A 19,339-nucleotide genomic window follows, 5' to 3' on the forward strand; every position below is an offset into this window, starting at 1 on the left:
AAACTAGATGACATTATGCAGAGAGAAATTAACCAGACAGAGAAAGACAAATGCTGACTGATACCGCTTATTTGGAGAATCTACAAGAGCTGAACTCATGGAAACAGAGAGTAGAATGGTGGCTGAGGGGACCTGAGTGGTAAGGGAGACGCAGAGATGTTGGTCAAAAGGTACAAGTATTGAGTGTTGAGATAAATAAGCCCCGGGGGTGTGTTGTAATGCCTGGTGGCTGTGGTTAATAATTCTGTTCTGGACACTTGATATTTGATAAGAGAGTACACCTTAAGAGCTCTCATCACTCGCAAGCATGCGAATACACACACACACAACTGGTAAATGCGTGAGCTGAGGAATGTGTTAATTAACCTGATTGTGGCAATCATTTCACGAAGTACGCATATGTCAAATTATCACTTCGTACAACTTCAATATATGCAATTTCATCTGTGCATTATAACCTGAGAAAGCTGTGGGAAAGATGAAAGAGAACAACTATCATACAAAGGGGAAATTAAGTTGGGGAACCTCACCATTCCTTCTCCTCCTTGCCTTGATCATGTTCTGATCCAATTCTCTGGGAGAGAATCCCTCATCCAGCATCCTCTGGCCCCTTTGTTCACCTCCCAGAGGTAATTCTTTCTTGTTACCTCTGTTGAGCATGTCAGAAATGGGTGGGGTGGAAAGCGGGAGAGGGGGATTGGAGAGTTGTATTCTTTTTGAAAAATCAAAGTCTTTTGAGTCTCGGCTCACAGTTTGTGTAGTCATCAATTCCCCCAAAAACTTACTAGGAATGTGATACCTGTCATTCCTCCGGTCGTTTCTGTGGTCTAGTAACCACACTCAGGCCCTTTCCTAGAAGTCATTCTCAGGTCTGCTTGATTTTACTGCCTTTCTCGGAACCGAATGGAGCTGCCTGAGACTATCCAGCACGACAGGGGGAAAGATTACACACGTCTACGTCTTTTCTGTGTTGTTCCAGTCAACTGAGCGTGAACTTCAAGTTCAAAACCGTTTCTCCTCTCATCTCTCACTCGTTGGGGCTCACGAACACTCACTCTTCTAATTCCACCAGACTTCGAATTTCTGGGCTCTATTCTTTTCTTTTCATATTTGGCTTGCAAACTAAGCAAGGATTTCCTGAATGTAAGCCCGGTGAAATACCCTGTTGGACAATACAAATAACCAACAGTTAGACGCGCTATCAAGATGCCATTTCAGCAAACGTTTGCCATTGACGAACATCTATCATATTTACATATTTGATATTAAGAACATTTTTAAACTTTCCAGTACCTGCTTCCTTGCCAAGCACATGCAGACTCCACAGTATAGGCCACAGAGTGGAGGTTTGTTGGGGTAGCACTCCCCTACAACCCATTTCTCTATGAGAACAAATAACGCCAGCTACAGTAGAAACCACCTCAAATAACAGGGTTAATTTTCATTCATGTCGCAATCTGATGCAGGCTGAGCAGTAATCTGGGACTCTCCTTCCATCTGCAGCTCCATCCTCTTGGAGTCTGTTACTTCGAGCTTTGGAGTGGAGAATGGACCGAGAGGAAGACCTTCTTAAGATTCAATAGGACAAAGCACACTATGATTTAATAGGAAGACTTTGTTGTTTTGAAAGTAATTCTGTATTTCTCAATGGCAAAGGGGTGTGTGTGTGTGTGTGTGTGTGTGTGTGTGATTTCAACTAACGCTAAAGTCTGCGGAGACTTAGGAACACAGAAAGGATATTTACAGAACATATCTCTCCTTCCACAGATGACCTGCCTAGTAGGCTCAGCACTTCAAAAAGAAGCTGCATGGCAACAGTAATTTCGTAAATCTAAGCAACCATGTAAACCCCAATATTCTTCAAACATGGGGTCAGAGCATCCAAGAAAGGAGTTTTGGAGGTGAGAATACATGACATGACCCTGAAGTTTGGTGCGTTGTTGGAGGAAGAAGAGCAGGGGCTTCACGGGGAGAGGAGGCAGCGATTTCCCTTGTAGGGAGCCTTATTACTTCTCTTCCTTCTGGGCTCCCCACGAGTTCAGAACTACCATGATTTTATGCAGAAGACTCCGCTACTCCCGAAAAGCTCTTCATCTGCAACATCATGTAAAAAATAAAGTGAATCAGAAAAGAAAGAGAACAGCGGAATACGACAGAGTCATAAAGTTTAAGAATCTTCTTGTTTCCTATCCTGGTTCTGCATCTTACACTTGCACGTTGCAGCTGCAGCAAACGTGGAGGTTGTGGTGAGGGTGAGGGTGGTCACGAGGTTGTTGATGATGAGGATGGACACAAGGACGATCTGATGCCTTACCGAGGGCTAAGATGTGCCAGGCATTCTGACAACTAAATTACCATTCAATCTCATGCCTGAGAAAAGAGGGTAATGTAAATAGGATTTACCCCAATTTGTAGCAGAGAGATTGAAATCTTGAGGAATTAAACACTTTGTTCCTAAAATCAATCAGGCAGTAATTAAGGGAAATAACCTGGATTTGACATGAGATTGAAAGAATGTTAGGTAGCGCTCCAAAATTCAGAGAACACTGAATGTGAGACCTGAGGCTTGGGACAAAGAAGGATAGAAAGAAACCCAAAAGGGTGAGAGGATATTGCTGACAAGCAGGTTTTCAAAGAAAGACAATATCCCATCCCACAAAATGGCACTTTATTCAGGAAATGGAAGAAAAGGAACAATTGCCAGGTGATACAAACGCCTGCCCAGGGGACAGACAGACACAGAAGACATCAAGAGCATCCCCTGCTGGCACCCAGGAAGAGAGCTGCTGCTCTTCCTCCTGAAGCTCTGGGATGCTGGCACAGCTGAGGATGCCCTTCCTCGGCTACCTCCTGGAGAGGAGCAGTGTGACAGCCTCAGGAAGGAACCCTTTTGCTGTCAGGAGTCACACAGGCATTTTACAGGCTGAAGGGTGGAGGAGCCGCTTCTGCCACCATGATAGGCTCGGAAGAGAAGGTGAAGGTGGAGCTGTGGAAGCAGGCGAGCCAATGGTCCTTCTCTTTTCCAGATCCTGATGCTGCTGAAGCTGTTACTTGCTCTTGGGCGGGCACTTCTGCTGGCATGGTGGAGGAGGTTGCACAGGAGGGCATTTCTGCTGCCTCTGTGGGGGTGGGCACGGCTCAGGGCATTTTGGGGGCGGGCACGGCTCTGGGCACTTAGGTGGGCACACAGGAGGGGGCTGGCAGGGCTGCTTGCACTGCTGCTGTTGAGAAGACATCTTTCTGGAGTCTTCGGAGCTGAAAGAAATTAGAGACAGTGTTCGCAAGAAGGGACTCCTCCAGAGAGAGAAACCGCGGCTGATAGAATAGCGGGAGATGTTCCCTCTCCCATTTCCAAGATTGGGCTTTCATCTCTCAACTCCCTCTTTTGCGCCTTCCACCACCCTGCTTCCTCTTTAGCCAACTGCCTCATCAGTCCTGAGAAAATCCTCTCTTTGCTCATATCATTTTTTCAAAGGAAATATCTCTGCAAGAACCAAGTCATGTTTTCTGTGGGAAAATATCATCTTCATGAAAGGCCATCAGAAGTTCTGAAATCCTGGGAAAACTCGCAAGCAATTACTATCATCGGGATCTCTTCCGAAGTCCCCATAGGTTGACTTAGGTACAGAGCAAACGGCCAGCAGGAAAAATGCAAGGGCCTCACACCTACTAAGCCTCGGAAACCCCAGCGGGAGGAAAGGGAAATCAAAGAGACAGAGCAGAGAGAAAAATACTTTGGTCTTTCCTCTTCTTCATCTCAAACCTTTCCTGTGAATTGCTTTTCCATACACGACCTCAAACAAGCTACCGAAACATGAATCAAGACAGGATATCATTGTGCCTCAAGGCTAAGCTTCCATCACCTAAGTAGCATCAAACCCACCATCATACCTATGGACTCAACAAACTTGCTGTCTGCACACTAAATTCAACATCTGAGAGCACCACAAAACAGATCAACGGAACAAATCACACTCACCACGTTCTCCAAAGGAGGTTGGGACTCGAGTACCAGGAGGATGACAGTCGTGCAGCAGAGCACCTCTTTATAGGGCTTGACGCCCAGCCCAGAGCGAAGTGCAACTGCCAAAAACTGGCCTGCCCCGGAATTTCCCAAACAAAATGCAAACCCATCCAGAACTGGCCTGACAGGGACACTGGAAACAGGAAATCTCCTGAACCAGGATCTCCTCTCTGGATTAGGTGCTCATGACTCACAAGGTCCGGCCTTAGCTCTCAGTGTCGGGGACTTATGGCAGGGGGAGACTTAGGCGATTCCCCAACTGGTGGTCCAAGGCCCTCTCTCTTGATTGGGGAAGAAGACCCCTCCTATCTTCCACCTTCCCTGAGTCATAGAACTGCCTGCTCGGTTCCACTTTGGATGGTTGCCATCTTGCTGTATGTGCTGGGTTGAAAAGAGCCTGACTACCAGGTGACAGCTTTCTCTTCAACCCAAGTCCTTCCTTTACTGTATTTCCCTCGGATCCATGGCTTGCTCATCTTCTCTCCTTTTCTTCTTCTAAAAGGGACTGAGATAAGGCAGCAGATTGGCACAATAGCCATCCCATAAAAAAAACCCTAGAAACGGTCAATCAAATGGTGACCTCCAGAATGCTGTGTTCACTGCTTTGCTCCTGCAATTTGAGGGCATAAAACTGCCGCCTTTATATATCTGTACCAAAGTGGGCCTCATGGAATCCACAGGGACCACGGCATCACCTAGCATCATTCAGAGGGTCAGAGCACTAATATCTGAAGAGCAGGAGAAAATAGGGACTTAGGCTGATCCTCTATATTTGCTTTCTCACACTCTCTTTCCAAACAGGATTTAGGGCTTTAAAACAATGATTTTTTAAGTATATTTGCATGCTGTTTCTCTGTCTTTTCCTTAAGCCCTCTGGACCCCTCATCTTGCCACATTATCCTCTCACCTCCACAGTGTATACCTCTCCTTTTTCTAATTGTTTTACTGAGACCATAATGGTTTATAACATTGGGTCATTTCCAGCATACCTTATTATTTATCACTTTCTGTATAGGCTGCATCGTGCTCACCGCCACTACTCTGGCTTTTATCCATTGCCATCCATATGTGACCCTTTACCTCTTTCACTCAGCCCCCAAGCCCCTTCCCCTCTGGTAACCACTAATCTGTCCTCTTTATCCGTGTGTTTGCGTATCTTCCCTATGTGAGTGAAATCATGCAGTATTTGTCTTGCTCTGTCTGGCCTATGTCACTTAACATCAAACATTCAAGGTAGATCCATGTTGTTGCAAATGACACGATTTTGGGTTTTTTTGTGGGTGAGTAGTATTCCATTGTGTGTGTCAGTGTGTGTGTGTTTCTATACATATATACATGTGTATATGCGACATATATATACATATATATATACCACATCTTCTTTATGCATTCGTAAGTTGCAGGGCACTTGAGTCGCTTCAACGTCTCTCTTACCCATCCCCTTTGGGACATATCCATCACTCAGGAGATGAGATCAACGCATTTAGTGGGTCGCCATTTCACATCTTTGCTAAATCTTCATGCAGTCATTGGGGATGACTAAATGCTGTGCATTCAACATTTAAAGTGACGTGACTCAAGGCTCATTGTCTTGGCCAAATTGTCAGGAAGCTTTCCAAGAAATGTGGACTTATACTGGGAAACGGAAAATGAGGAGGAGGAGGAAGAGGAGACGCTCGAAACTTGTGAAACACTCAGCTGCGGAGCCACGGAACGTGAAGGATCCCTAAGTCAATCTAGCATCACACCCCCTCAGTTGAACAGGTTAGGTTCCCAGAACTGTCATTGTTCCTGTCAGTAAGGAAGAGCTTTTGACCAAGGTTGACATTCAGCCGTGACCTGGCAGGACAGAACCATCACTTCAGCACTTTCAGGTCATGTGACTGAAAACAGTGTCATCACCAAATGGCTCACCTAGACTTTTTCAGGGAGCCAAGAGAAGAGCCTTTCCTCAGCAGGTCACTTACCACGCCCCATAACCTCACACCCCACCTGAACGTCAATCCTCAGAGAAATGTCTGATTTCTGCCATCCAAAATTTGAGAATTAGCTGCTCAAATGGGATTCCAGTTTCAGATAATCCACTCTCGGTTGCATCTGGAAAGTCTCCCACTGAGGACAACCCTCATAAAGGCTGTGAATCATCACCGTGCAGGCAGCAAAGACATGGCGGCTCTGGTGCCCGGAACAAGTCAGGCAGGAGTCACTTTTCATTTTGCAGAGGTGAACAGACACACTCAGAGTTCCTCAAGATCAGATACATCAAGAGCTGCCACAAGACAAAGAACGGCATCTAACGATCAATTTCTCCCAAGTTTCACCATCTGAAGCCTGAGACATCGATCACAGAATACACAAACACAAAACACCACATATCTGTCTGTCTATCTATCTATCTATCTATCTATCTATCTATCTATCTATCTATTTATCTATATAACTATCTATCTGTGTATCTTTGATCTACATACCTAGAGCTTCCCTTTATGGACTTTAAGAGTCAGATAAGCCCAGGTTCAATCCTAAATCCCCAGTCCCTCACTTGCTAAGGGTTTTACCGTGAATCATTACTATAAGAAAAATTAGATGAAAGAAGAAAATTTTCTCCAACTCATGACTCAACGTTTTATCTCACATTGTACTACTATAAGTCTTATATCATTGAATAATATAGTCCCTTCAAATCACAATTCTACAACACAACAGAGGAGAAATAGAGATAAAGAGACACGAATTAACCATGCTGAGATATTCCTGATCTTCTTAGAGAAATGACAATTGCAAGTCCCCTTGGATGTCTGCCTTCTGCTTTTGTTTCTGAGTATAAGGCTCAATCTCCATTACCACTTCAGGATACTAGCAAACAGAATTCAACAGCACATCAAAGGGGTCATACACCATGATCCATGTGGATTGTTTCCTGGGTTGCAAGGAAAGCTCCTCAGACACAAATGAATAAATGTGATATATCACATTAACAGAACAAAAGATAAAAATCGTATGATCACCTCAATGGATGCAGAAAAGGCATTTGACAAAATTCAACATCCTTTCATGATAGGAACTCTCCACGAATTACATAGCTACGGACCGTACCTCAACATAATAAAGGCCATATTGGACAAGCCCACAGATAATAGCATGCCCGATGGTGAAATCAGAAAGCTTTCCATTTAGGATTAGGAACAACTCAAGGGTGCCCACTCTCCCCACTCTTCAACATAGTACTGAAAGTCCTAGACAGAGCAATTAGGCAAGAAAAAGTAATGAAAAGATCTAATTGGCAAGGAAAAGGAAAATGGTCTCAGCCTGCTGATCGCATAACTTACATGTCTCTTATGTAAATCTCATAGAAAACCCGAGGAACTCACCAAGAACCTCTCAGAACTAATAAACAACTTGACAGGAAAGTTACAAACTCAATATACAAAAGCGAGTGGTGTTTCTCTACACTTACAAGAAGCTATTAAAGGGAAACTAAGAGTAATCCCATTCACAATGCCATCAAAAACAAAATATTTAGGGATAAATTTAATCAGGGACGTGAAAGACCTGGACCTTGAACACGGTAAGACAGGATGAAAGCAATTGAGGAAGACTCAGATAAATAGGAAGATCTCCAGTGTTCAAAGACTGGAAGATTTAACATTGTTAAAATGTTCATACTGCCCCAAGTAATCTACAGGGTCAATGCAATCCCTATAACTTCCGTTGACGTTTATCACAAAAATAGAAAAAACAATCCTAAAATTCGTATGGAACCACAGAAGACATCAAAAAGCCAAAGGAATCATGAGAAAGAGGAACATAGCTAGCGGCATCACACTTCCTGATTTCAAATTATATTACAAAGCTGTGGTAATCAAAACGGATGGTACTGGCGTAAAAACAGACGGTGGACCACCCGAACATAATAGAGAGACCAGGCACAAAGCAAGCATATACAGCCAACTAACCTTTGACCAGGGGACCCAGCACATTGAATGGGGAAAGGATGATCGTTGACTAAACGGGACAGCTGCATGCAAAAGAGCACAGCTGGACCCCCTACCTTACAGCATTCCCAAAAATTAACTCCAAAGGGATTAAAGATTTAAATGTTAGCACCTGAAATCATAAAACTCCTAGAAGAAAACTGGGGAAATCCCTTCACATTTGTCTTGGCAATGATGTTATAGATAGGACACCAAAAGGACAATCGACAAAACTAAGAATTAAAAGATAAACAAGTAAAATTAAACACACAGAAGAGCTTCTGCACAGCAAAAGAAACGATTAACATTATGAAGACGCAGCCTGCAAGTTGGGAGAAAATATTTGCAAACCACGATCCCATCAGAGGTTAGTTTCCAGAATATGCATGGAACTTACACAGCTCAATAGCAAGGAAAAGGGGCTGCACCTCACTAATTACCAGAGCAATGCAAATCAAAACCACCATGAGAAAGCACCTCACACCATCAGAGTGGCTATTCTGAGAAAGGTAAGAGACAACAAGTGTCGGTGAGGATGAGTAGAAGAGGGGACTCTTGTACATTGTTGGTGAGACTGCAACTTGGTACGACCACTATGGAAAACAGTATGGAGGTTCCTCAAAAAACAATAAACAGAACGCCCATAGCATCCAGCAAACCCACTTCTGGCTGTCTATCTGAAGGAAAGGAAACCACCACGTCGAAGAGTATCTGCACTCTTGGGTGCACAGCAGCATTACTCACAAGAGCCAAGACATGGAAACAACCTCAGCGTCCATTAGTGGAGGACAGGATAAAGAAAATGCGATACAAAGATAGATGGATGATAGCTAGATAGATAGAACGACAGGTGGATTGATTGATAGATATAATGGCATATTGTTCCGTCATGACAAATAAGGAAATCCTACCATGTGTGACAACAAGGATGAACCTGGAGGGCATTTGCTGAGTGAAATTTGTCAGATGGGAAAAACAAATCATGTGTGATGTCACTTACATGTTGAATCTAAAACAAAAACTACTCAGAGAACTGAGGAGTGGATTGGTGGTTTCCAAGGAGAGCACGGCAGGGGTTGGGGTGGGTGTGTAAGGAAACATGGTAAATGGGTGAAAGTGGTCAAAGGGTACAGATTTCCAGTTTCAAGATGAATAAGCCATAGGAATGTACTGGACAGCATGTTGATCCTGGTTAGCAACGCTGTGTTGTAAATCTGAAAGTTACTAAGAGAGTAGATATTCAAGGTTTTCACCACACATGCAAATAGCCGTAACTATGTGAGGTAATGGATGTGAAAACTCACTTTATTGTGTCAATCATTTCACAATATACACATGTATCAGATCATTATATTGGAAATCTCATACTGGCACAGTGTTATGTGTCATAACTATCTCAATGAAACTGGATAGAATAGAAATTAAAGGCTCCTGCACAGCAAAGGAAGCCATCAACAAGATGAATGGGCAATCTACAGGAGGGGGTAAATATTTGAAAACTTTATGTCTGATAAGGGTTAATGTCCAAAGTCTGTGAGGAACTTATACAAGTCAATAGCAAAAAAAAAAAAAAAGAAAAAAGAAAAATCAAATAATGTTAGTAAATAAGAGGCAAAGGACCTCAACAGATATTTTCCCAAAGACATACAAATGGTCAACAGGTGCATGAAAAGGTGCTTAACATTGCTGATCATCAGGGAAGCGCAAGTCAAAACCACAGCGAGACATCGGCTCATACTTATTAGAATGACCATTATCAAAACACAACAAATAACAAGTGCTGACAAGGATGTGGAGAAAGGGAACCTTGTACACGGTGGAGGTGAATGCAAATTGGACCATCCACTATGGAAAACAGTGTGGAAGTTCCTCAACAAAGTACAAACAGAACTACCATATCATCCAGCAATCCAACTTTGGGGCATGTATCCGAAGGAGATGAAACTGTACCTAGATAAGACATCGGCACTCCCGTGTTCATTGCAGCAATTTTCATACAGCCAAGATATGCAGACAAGCTAAGTGTCCATGGACAGATGCATGGAAATAGACAATGTGTGTGTGGGTGTGGGTGCCTATACTTGTGCATAAATATATACACGTATATAACGGGATACTCCCAAGCCATGGAGAAAAGTGAAATATTGCCATTAGTAACAACATGGGTGAAACTAGATGACATTATGCAGAGAGAAATTAACCAGACAGAGAAAGACAAATGCTGACTGATACCGCTTATTTGGAGAATCTACAAGAGCTGAACTCATGGAAACAGAGAGTAGAATGGTGGCTGAGGGGACCTGAGTGGTAAGGGAGACGCAGAGATGTTGGTCAAAAGGTACAAGTATTGAGTGTTGAGATAAATAAGCCCCGGGGGTGTGTTGTAATGCCTGGTGGCTGTGGTTAATAATTCTGTTCTGGACACTTGATATTTGATAAGAGAGTACACCTTAAGAGCTCTCATCACTCGCAAGCATGCGAATACACACACACACAACTGGTAAATGCGTGAGCTGAGGAATGTGTTAATTAACCTGATTGTGGCAATCATTTCACGAAGTACGCATATGTCAAATTATCACTTCGTACAACTTCAATATATGCAATTTCATCTGTGCATTATAACCTGAGAAAGCTGTGGGAAAGATGAAAGAGAACAACTATCATACAAAGGGGAAATTAAGTTGGGGAACCTCACCATTCCTTCTCCTCCTTGCCTTGATCATGTTCTGATCCAATTCTCTGGGAGAGAATCCCTCATCCAGCATCCTCTGGCCCCTTTGTTCACCTCCCAGAGGTAATTCTTTCTTGTTACCTCTGTTGAGCATGTCAGAAATGAGTGGGGTGGAAAGCGGGAGAGGGGGATTGGAGAGTTGTATTCTTTTTGAAAAATCAAAGTCTTTTGAGTCTCGGCTCACAGTTTGTGTAGTCATCAATTCCCCCAAAAACTTACTAGGAATGTGATACCTGTCATTCCTCCGGTCGTTTCTGTGGTCTAGTAACCACACTCAGGCCCTTTCCTAGAAGTCATTCTCAGGTCTGCTTGATTTTACTGCCTTTCTCGGAACCGAATGGAGCTGCCTGAGACTATCCAGCACGACAGGGGGAAAGATTACACACGTCTACGTCTTTTCTGTGTTGTTCCAGTCAACTGAGAGTGAACTTCAAGTTCAAAACCGTTTCTCCTCTCATCTCTCACTCGTTGGGGCTCACGAACACTCACTCTTCTAATTCCACCAGACTTCGAATTTCTGGGCTCTATTCTTTTCTTTTCATATTTGGCTTGCAAACTAAGCAAGGATTTCCTGAATGTAAGCCCGGTGAAATACCCTGTTGGACAATACAAATAACCAACAGTTAGACGCGCTATCAAGATGCCATTTCAGCAAACGTTTGCCATTGACGAACATCTATCATATTTACATATTTGATATTAAGAACATTTTTAAACTTTCCAGTACCTGCTTCCTTGCCAAGCACATGCAGACTCCACAGTATAGGCCACAGAGTGGAGGTTTGTTGGGGTAGCACTCCCCTACAACCCATTTCTCTATGAGAACAAATAACGCCAGCTACAGTAGAAACCACCTCAAATAACAGGGTTAATTTTCATTCATGTCGCAATCTGATGCAGGCTGAGCAGTAATCTGGGACTCTCCTTCCATCTGCAGCTCCATCCTCTTGGAGTCTGTTACTTCGAGCTTTGGAGTGGAGAATGGACCGAGAGGAAGACCTTCTTAAGATTCAATAGGACAAAGCACACTATGATTTAATAGGAAGACTTTGTTGTTTTGAAAGTAATTCTGTATTTCTCAACGGCAAAGGGGTGTGTGTGTGTGTGTGTGTGTGTGTGTGTGTGTGTGTGTGTGATTTCAACTAACGCTAAAGTCTGCGGACACTTAGGAACACAGAAAGGATATTTACAGAACATATCTCTCCTTCCACAGATGACCTGCCTAGTAGGCTCCGCACTTCAAAAAGAAGCTGCATGGCAACAGTAATTTCGTAAATCTAAGCAACCATGTAAACCCCAATATTCTTCAAACATGGGGTCAGAGCATCCAAGAAAGGAGTTTTGGAGGTGAGAATACATGACATGACCCTGAAGTTTGGTGCGTTGTTGGAGGAAGAAGAGCAGGGGCTTCATGGGGAGAGGAGGCAGCGATTTCCCTTGTAGGGAGCCTTATTACTTCTCTTCCTTCTGGGCTCCCCACGAGTTCAGAACTACCATGATTTTATACAGAAGACTCCGCTACTCCCGAAAAGCTCTTCATCTGCAACATCACGTAAAAAATAAAGTGAATCAGAAAAGAAAGAGAACAGCGGAATACGACAGAGTCATAAAGTTTAAGAATCTTCTTGTTTCCTATCCTGGTTCTGCATCTGACACTTGCACGTTGCAGCTGCAGCAAACGTGGAGGTTGTGGTGAGGGTGAGGGTGGTCACGAGGTTGTTGATGATGAGGATGGACACAAGGACGATCTGATGCCTTACCGAGGGCTAAGATGTGCCAGGCATTCTGACAACTAAATTACCATTCAATCTCATGCCTGAGAAAAGTGGGTAATGTAAATAGGATTTACCCCAATTTGTAGCAGAGAGATTGAAATCTTGAGGAATTAAACACTTTGTTCCTAAAATCAATCAGGCAGTAATTAAGGGAAATAACCTGGATTTGACATGAGATTGAAAGAATGTTAGGTAGCGCTCCAAAATTCAGAGAACACTGAATGTGAGACCTGAGGCTTGGGACAAAGAAGGATAGAAAGAAACCCAAAAGGGTGAGAGGATATTGCTGACAAGCAGGTTTTCAAAGAAAGACAATATCCCATCCCACAAAATGGCACTTTATTCAGGAAATGGAAGAAAAGGAACAATTGCCAGGTGATACAAACGCCTGCCCAGGGGACAGACAGACACAGAAGACATCAAGAGCATCCCCTGCTGGCACCCAGGAAGAGAGCTGCTGCTCTTCCTCCTGAAGCTCTGGGATGCTGGCACAGCTGAGGATGCCCTTCCTCGGCTACCTCCTGGAGAGGAGCAGTGTGACAGCCTCAGGAAGGAACCCTTTTGCTGTCAGGAGTCACACAGGCATTTTACAGGCTGAAGGGTGGAGGAGCCGCTTCTGCCACCATGATAGGCTCGGAAGAGAAGGTGAAGGTGGAGCTGTGGAAGCAGGCGAGCCAATGGTCCTTCTCTTTTCCAGATCCTGATGCTGCTGAAGCTGTTACTTGCTCTTGGGCGGGCACTTCTGCTGGCATGGTGGAGGAGGTTGCACAGGAGGGCATTTCTGCTGCCTCTGTGGGGGTGGGCACGGCTCAGGGCATTTTGGGGGCGGGCACGGCTCTGGGCACTTAGGTGGGCACACAGGAGGGGGCTGGCAGGGCTGCTTGCACTGCTGCTGTTGAGAAGACATCTTTCTGGAGTCTTCGGAGCTGAAAGAAATTAGAGACAGTGTTCGCAAGAAGGGACTCCTCCAGAGAGAGAAACCGCGGCTGATAGAATAGCGGGAGATGTTCCCTCTCCCATTTCCAAGATTGGGCTTTCATCTCTCAACTCCCTCTTTTGCGCCTTCCACCACCCTGCTTCCTCTTTAGCCAACTGCCTCATCAGTCCTGAGAAAATCCTCTCTTTGCTCATATCATTTTTTCAAAGGAAATATCTCTGCAAGAACCAAGTCATGTTTTCTGTGGGAAAATATCATCTTCATGAAAGGCCATCAGAAGTTCTGAAATCCTGGGAAAACTCGCAAGCAATTACTATCATCGGGATCTCTTCCGAAGTCCCCATAGGTTGACTTAGGTACAGAGCAAACGGCCAGCAGGAAAAATGCAAGGGCCTCACACCTACTAAGCCTCGGAAACCCCAGCGGGAGGAAAGGGAAATCAAAGAGACAGAGCAGAGAGAAAAATACTTTGGTCTTTCCTCTTCTTCATCTCAAACCTTTCCTGTGAATTGCTTTTCCATACACGACCTCAAACAAGCTACCGAAACATGAATCAAGACAGGATATCATTGTGCCTCAAGGCTAAGCTTCCATCACCTAAGTAGCATCAAACCCACCATCATACCTATGGACTCAACAAACTTGCTGTCTGCACACTAAATTCAACATCTGAGAGCACCACAAAACAGATCAATGGAACAAATCACACTCACCACGTTCTCCAAAGGAGGTTGGGACTCGAGTACCAGGAGGATGACAGTCGTGCAGCAGAGCACCTCTTTATAGGGCTTGACGCCCAACCCAGAGCGAAGTGCAACTGCCAAAAACTGGCCTGCCCCGGAATTTCCCAAACAAAATGCAAACCCATCCAGAACTGGCCTGACAGGGACACTGGAAACAGGAAATCTCCTGAACCAGGATCTCCTCTCTGGATTAGGTGCTCATGACTCACAAGGTCCGGCCTTAGCTCTCAGTGTCGGGGACTTATGGCAGGGGGAGACTTAGGCGATTCCCCAACTGGTGGTCCAAGGCCCTCTCTCTTGATTGGGGAAGAAGACCCCTCCTATCTTCCACCTTCCCTGAGTCATAGAACTGCCTGCTCGGTTCCACTTTGGATGGTTGCCATCTTGCTGTATGTGCTGGGTTGAAAAGAGCCTGACTAGCAGGTGACAGCTTTCTCTTCAACCCAAGTCCTTCCTTTACTGTATTTCCCTCGGATCCATGGCTTGCTCATCTTCTCTCCTTTTCTTCTTCTAAAAGGGACTGAGATAAGGCAGCAGATTGGCACAATAGCCATCCCATAAAAAAAACCCTAGAAACGGTCAATCAAATGGTGACCTCCAGAATGCTGTGTTCACTGCTTTGCTCCTGCAATTTGAGGGCATAAAACTGCCGCCTTTATATATCTGTACCAAAGTGGGCCTCATGGAATCCACAGGGACCACGGCATCACCTAGCATCATTCAGAGGGTCAGAGCACTAATATCTGAAGAGCAGGAGAAAATAGGGACTTAGGCTGATCCTCTATATTTGCTTTCTCACACTCTCTTTCCAAACAGGATTTAGGGCTTTAAAACAATGATTTTTTAAGTATATTTGCATGCTGTTTCTCTGTCTTTTCCTTAAGCCCTCTGGACCCCTCATCTTGCCACATTATCCTCTCACCTCCACAGTGTATACCTCTCCTTTTTCTAATTGTTTTACTGAGACCATAATGGTTTATAACATTGGGTCATTTCCAGCATACCTTATTATTTATCACTTTCTGTATAGGCTGCATCGTGCTCACCGCCACTACTCTGGCTTTTATCCATTGCCATCCATATGTGACCCTTTACCTCTTTCACTCAGCCCCCAAGCCCCTTCCCCTCTGGTAACCACTAATCTGTCCTCTTTATCCGTGTGTTTGCGTATCTTCCCTATGTGAGTGAAATCATGCAGTATTTGTCTTGCTCTGTCTGGCCTATGTCACTTAACATCAAACATTCAAGGTAGATCCATGTTGTTGCAAATGACACGATTTTGGGTTTTTTTGTGGGTGAGTAGTATTCCATTGTGTGTGTCAGTGTGTGTGTGTTTCTATACATATATACATGTGTATATGCGACATATATATACATATATATATACCACATCTTCTTTATGCATTCGTAAGTTGCAGGGCACTTGAGTCGCTTCAACGTCTCTCTTACCCATCCCCTTTGGGACATATCCATCACTCAGGAGATGAGATCAACGCATTTAGTGGGTCGCCATTTCACATCTTTGCTAAATCTTCATGCAGTCATTGGGGATGACTAAATGCTGTGCATTCAACATTTAAAGTGACGTGACTCAAGGCTCATTGTCTTGGCCAAATTGTCAGGAAGCTTTCCAAGAAATGTGGACTTATACTGGGAAACGGAAAATGAGGAGGAGGAGGAAGAGGAGACGCTCGAAACTTGTGAAACACTCAGCTGCGGAGCCACGGAACGTGAAGGATCCCTAAGTCAATCTAGCATCACACCCCCTCAGTTGAACAGGTTAGGTTCCCAGAACTGTCATTGTTCCTGTCAGTAAGGAAGAGCTTTTGACCAAGGTTGACATTCAGCCGTGACCTGGCAGGACAGAACCATCACTTCAGCACTTTCAGGTCATGTGACTGAAAACAGTGTCATCACCAAATGGCTCACCTAGACTTTTTCAGGGAGCCAAGAGAAGAGCCTTTCCTCAGCAGGTCACTTACCACGCCCCATAACCTCACACCCCACCTGAACGTCAATCCTCAGAGAAATGTCTGATTTCGGCCATCCAAAATTTGAGAATTAGCTGCTCAAATGGGATTCCAGTTTCAGATAATCCACTCTCGGTTGCATCTGGAAAGTCTCCCACTGAGGACAACCCTCATAAAGGCTGTGAATCATCACCGTGCAGGCAGCAAAGACATGGCGGCTCTGGTGCCCGGAACAAGTCAGGCAGGAGTCACTTTTCATTTTGCAGAGGTGAACAGACACACTCAGAGTTCCTCAAGATCAGATACATCAAGAGCTGCCACAAGACAAAGAACGGCATCTAACGATCAATTTCTCCCAAGTTTCACCATCTGAAGCCTGAGACATCGATCACAGAATACACAAACACAAAACACCACATATCTGTCTGTCTATCTATCTATCTATCTATCTATCTATTTATCTATATAACTATCTATCTGTGTATCTTTGATCTACATACCTAGAGCTTCCCTTTATGGACTTTAAGAGTCAGATAAGCCCAGGTTCAATCCTAAATCCCCAGTCCCTCACTTGCTAAGGGTTTTACCGTGAATCATTACTATAAGAAAAATTAGATGAAAGAAGAAAATTTTCTCCAACTCATGACTCAACGTTTTATCTCACATTGTACTACTATAAGTCTTATATCATTGAATAATATAGTCCCTTCAAATCACAATTCTACAACACAACAGAGGAGAAATAGAGATAAAGAGACACGAATTAACCATGCTGAGATATTCCTGATCTTCTTAGAGAAATGACAATTGCAAGTCCCCTTGGATGTCTGCCTTCTGCTTTTGTTTCTGAGTATAAGGCTCAATCTCCATTACCACTTCAGGATACTAGCAAACAGAATTCAACAGCACATCAAAGGGGTCATACACCATGATCCATGTGGATTGTTTCCTGGGTTGCAAGGAAAGCTCCTCAGACACAAATGAATAAATGTGATATATCACATTAACAGAACAAAAGATAAAAATCGTATGATCACCTCAATGGATGCAGAAAAGGCATTTGACAAAATTCAACATCCTTTCATGATAGGAACTCTCCACGAATTACATAGCTACGGACCGTACCTCAACATAATAAAGGCCATATTGGACAAGCCCACAGATAATAGCATGCCCGATGGTGAAATCAGAAAGCTTTCCATTTAGGATTAGGAACAACTCAAGGGTGCCCACTCTCCCCACTCTTCAACATAGTACTGAAAGTCCTAGACAGAGCAATTAGGCAAGAAAAAGTAATGAAAAGATCTAATTGGCAAGGAAAAGGAAAATGGTCTCAGCCTGCTGATCGCATAACTTACATGTCTCTTATGTAAATCTCATAGAAAACCCGAGGAACTCACCAAGAACCTCTCAGAACTAATAAACAACTTGACAGGAAAGTTACAAACTCAATATACAAAAGCGAGTGGTGTTTCTCTACACTTACAAGAAGCTATTAAAGGGAAACTAAGAGTAATCCCATTCACAATGCCATCAAAAACAAAATATTTAGGGATAAATTTAATCAGGGACGTGAAAGACCTGGACCTTGAACACGGTAAGACAGGATGAAAGCAATTGAGGAAGACTCAGATAAATAGGAAGATCTCCAGTGTTCAAAGACTGGAAGATTTAACATTGTTAAAATGTTCATACTGCCCCAAGTAATCTACAGGGTCAATGCAATCCCTATAACTTCCGTTGACGTTTATCACAAAAATAGAAAAAACAATCCTAAAATTCGTATGGAACCACAGAAGACATCAAAAAGCCAAAGGAATCATGAGAAAGAGGAACATAGCTAGCGGCATCACACTTCCTGATTTCAAATTATATTACAAAGCTGTGGTAATCAAAACGGATGGTACCGGCGTAAAAACAGACGGTGGACCACCCGAACATAATAGAGAGACCAGGCACAAAGCAAGCATATACAGCCAACTAACCTTTGACCAGGGGACCCAGCACATTGAATGGGGAAAGGATGATCGTTGACTAAACGGGACAGCTGCATGCAAAAGAGCACAGCTGGACCCCCTACCTTACAGCATTCCCAAAAATTAACTCCAAAGGGATTAAAGATTTAAATGTTAGCACCTGAAATCATAAAACTCCTAGAAGAAAACTGGGGAAATCCCTTCACATTTGTCTTGGCAATGATGTTATAGATAGGACACCAAAAGGACAATCGACAAAACTAAGAATTAAAAGATAAACAAGTAAAATTAAACACACAGAAGAGCTTCTGCACAGCAAAAGAAACGATTAACATTATGAAGACGCAGCCTGCAAGTTGGGAGAAAATATTTGCAAACCACGATCCCATCAGAGGTTAGTTTCCAGAATATGCATGGAACTTACACAACTCAATAGAAACGAAAAGGGGCTGAACATCACCAATCACCAGAGCAATGCAAATCAAAACCACCATGAGAAAGCACCTCACACCATCAGAGTGGCTATTCTGAGAAAGGTAAGAGGTAACAAGTGTCGGCGAGGATGAGTAGAAGAGGGGACTCTTGTACATTGTTGGTGAGACTGCAACTTGGTACGACCACTATGGAAAACAGTATGGAGGTTCCTCAAAAAACAATAAACAGAACGCCCATAGCATCCAGCAAACCCACTTCTGGCTGTCTATCTGAAGGAAAGGAAACCACCACGTCGAAGAGTATCTGCACTCTTGGGTGCACAGCAGCATTACTCACAAGAGCCAAGACATGGAAACAACCTCAGCGTCCATTAGTGGAGGACAGGATAAAGAAAATGCGATACAAAGATAGATGGATGATAGCTAGATAGATAGAACGACAGGTGGATTGATTGATAGATATAATGGCATATTGTTCCGTCATGACAAATAAGGAAATCCTACCATGTGTGACAACAAGGATGAACCTGGAGGGCATTTGCTGAGTGAAATGTGTCAGATGGGAAAAACAAATCATGTGTGATGTCACTTACATGTTGAATCTAAAACAAAAACTACTCAGAGAACTGAGGAGTGGATTGGTGGTTTCCAAGGAGAGCACGGCAGGGGTTGGGGTGGGTGTGTAAGGAAACATGGTAAATGGGTGAAAGTGGTCAAAGGGTACAGATTTCCAGTTTCAAGATGAATAAGCCATAGGAATGTACTGGACAGC

At 43.7% G+C, this 19,339-nt stretch overlaps 2 protein-coding genes across 2 annotated transcripts; both read right to left on the minus strand.

Annotated features, from left to right (window-relative positions):
• Nucleotides 1-2,651: 2,651 nt before the first annotated feature.
• Nucleotides 2,652-3,285, minus strand: LOC139041999 (small proline-rich protein 2I-like). Its single transcript, XM_070497401.1, has one exon. It carries the CDS (start codon nucleotides 3,234-3,236, stop codon nucleotides 3,048-3,050), a length of 189 nt encoding a protein of 62 aa, XP_070353502.1. The 5' UTR covers nucleotides 3,237-3,285; the 3' UTR covers nucleotides 2,652-3,047.
• A 9,544-nt stretch (nucleotides 3,286-12,829) lies between these two features.
• On the minus strand, nucleotides 12,830-13,463 carry LOC139042004 (small proline-rich protein 2I-like). Its single transcript, XM_070497423.1, has one exon. It carries the CDS (start codon nucleotides 13,412-13,414, stop codon nucleotides 13,226-13,228), a length of 189 nt encoding a protein of 62 aa, XP_070353524.1. The 5' UTR covers nucleotides 13,415-13,463; the 3' UTR covers nucleotides 12,830-13,225.
• Nucleotides 13,464-19,339: the final 5,876 nt, after the last annotated feature.

Source organism: Equus asinus, chromosome 25, assembly GCF_041296235.1.
Source record: "Equus asinus isolate D_3611 breed Donkey chromosome 25, EquAss-T2T_v2, whole genome shotgun sequence".
NCBI lineage: Eukaryota > Metazoa > Chordata > Mammalia > Perissodactyla > Equidae > Equus > Equus asinus.

Coding starts and splice junctions, on each gene's coding strand:
- LOC139041999 (XM_070497401.1), bottom strand. CDS start 3,236: ATGTCTTCTCAACAGCAGCAGTGCAAGCAGCCCTGCCAGCCCCCTCCT.
- LOC139042004 (XM_070497423.1), bottom strand. CDS start 13,414: ATGTCTTCTCAACAGCAGCAGTGCAAGCAGCCCTGCCAGCCCCCTCCT.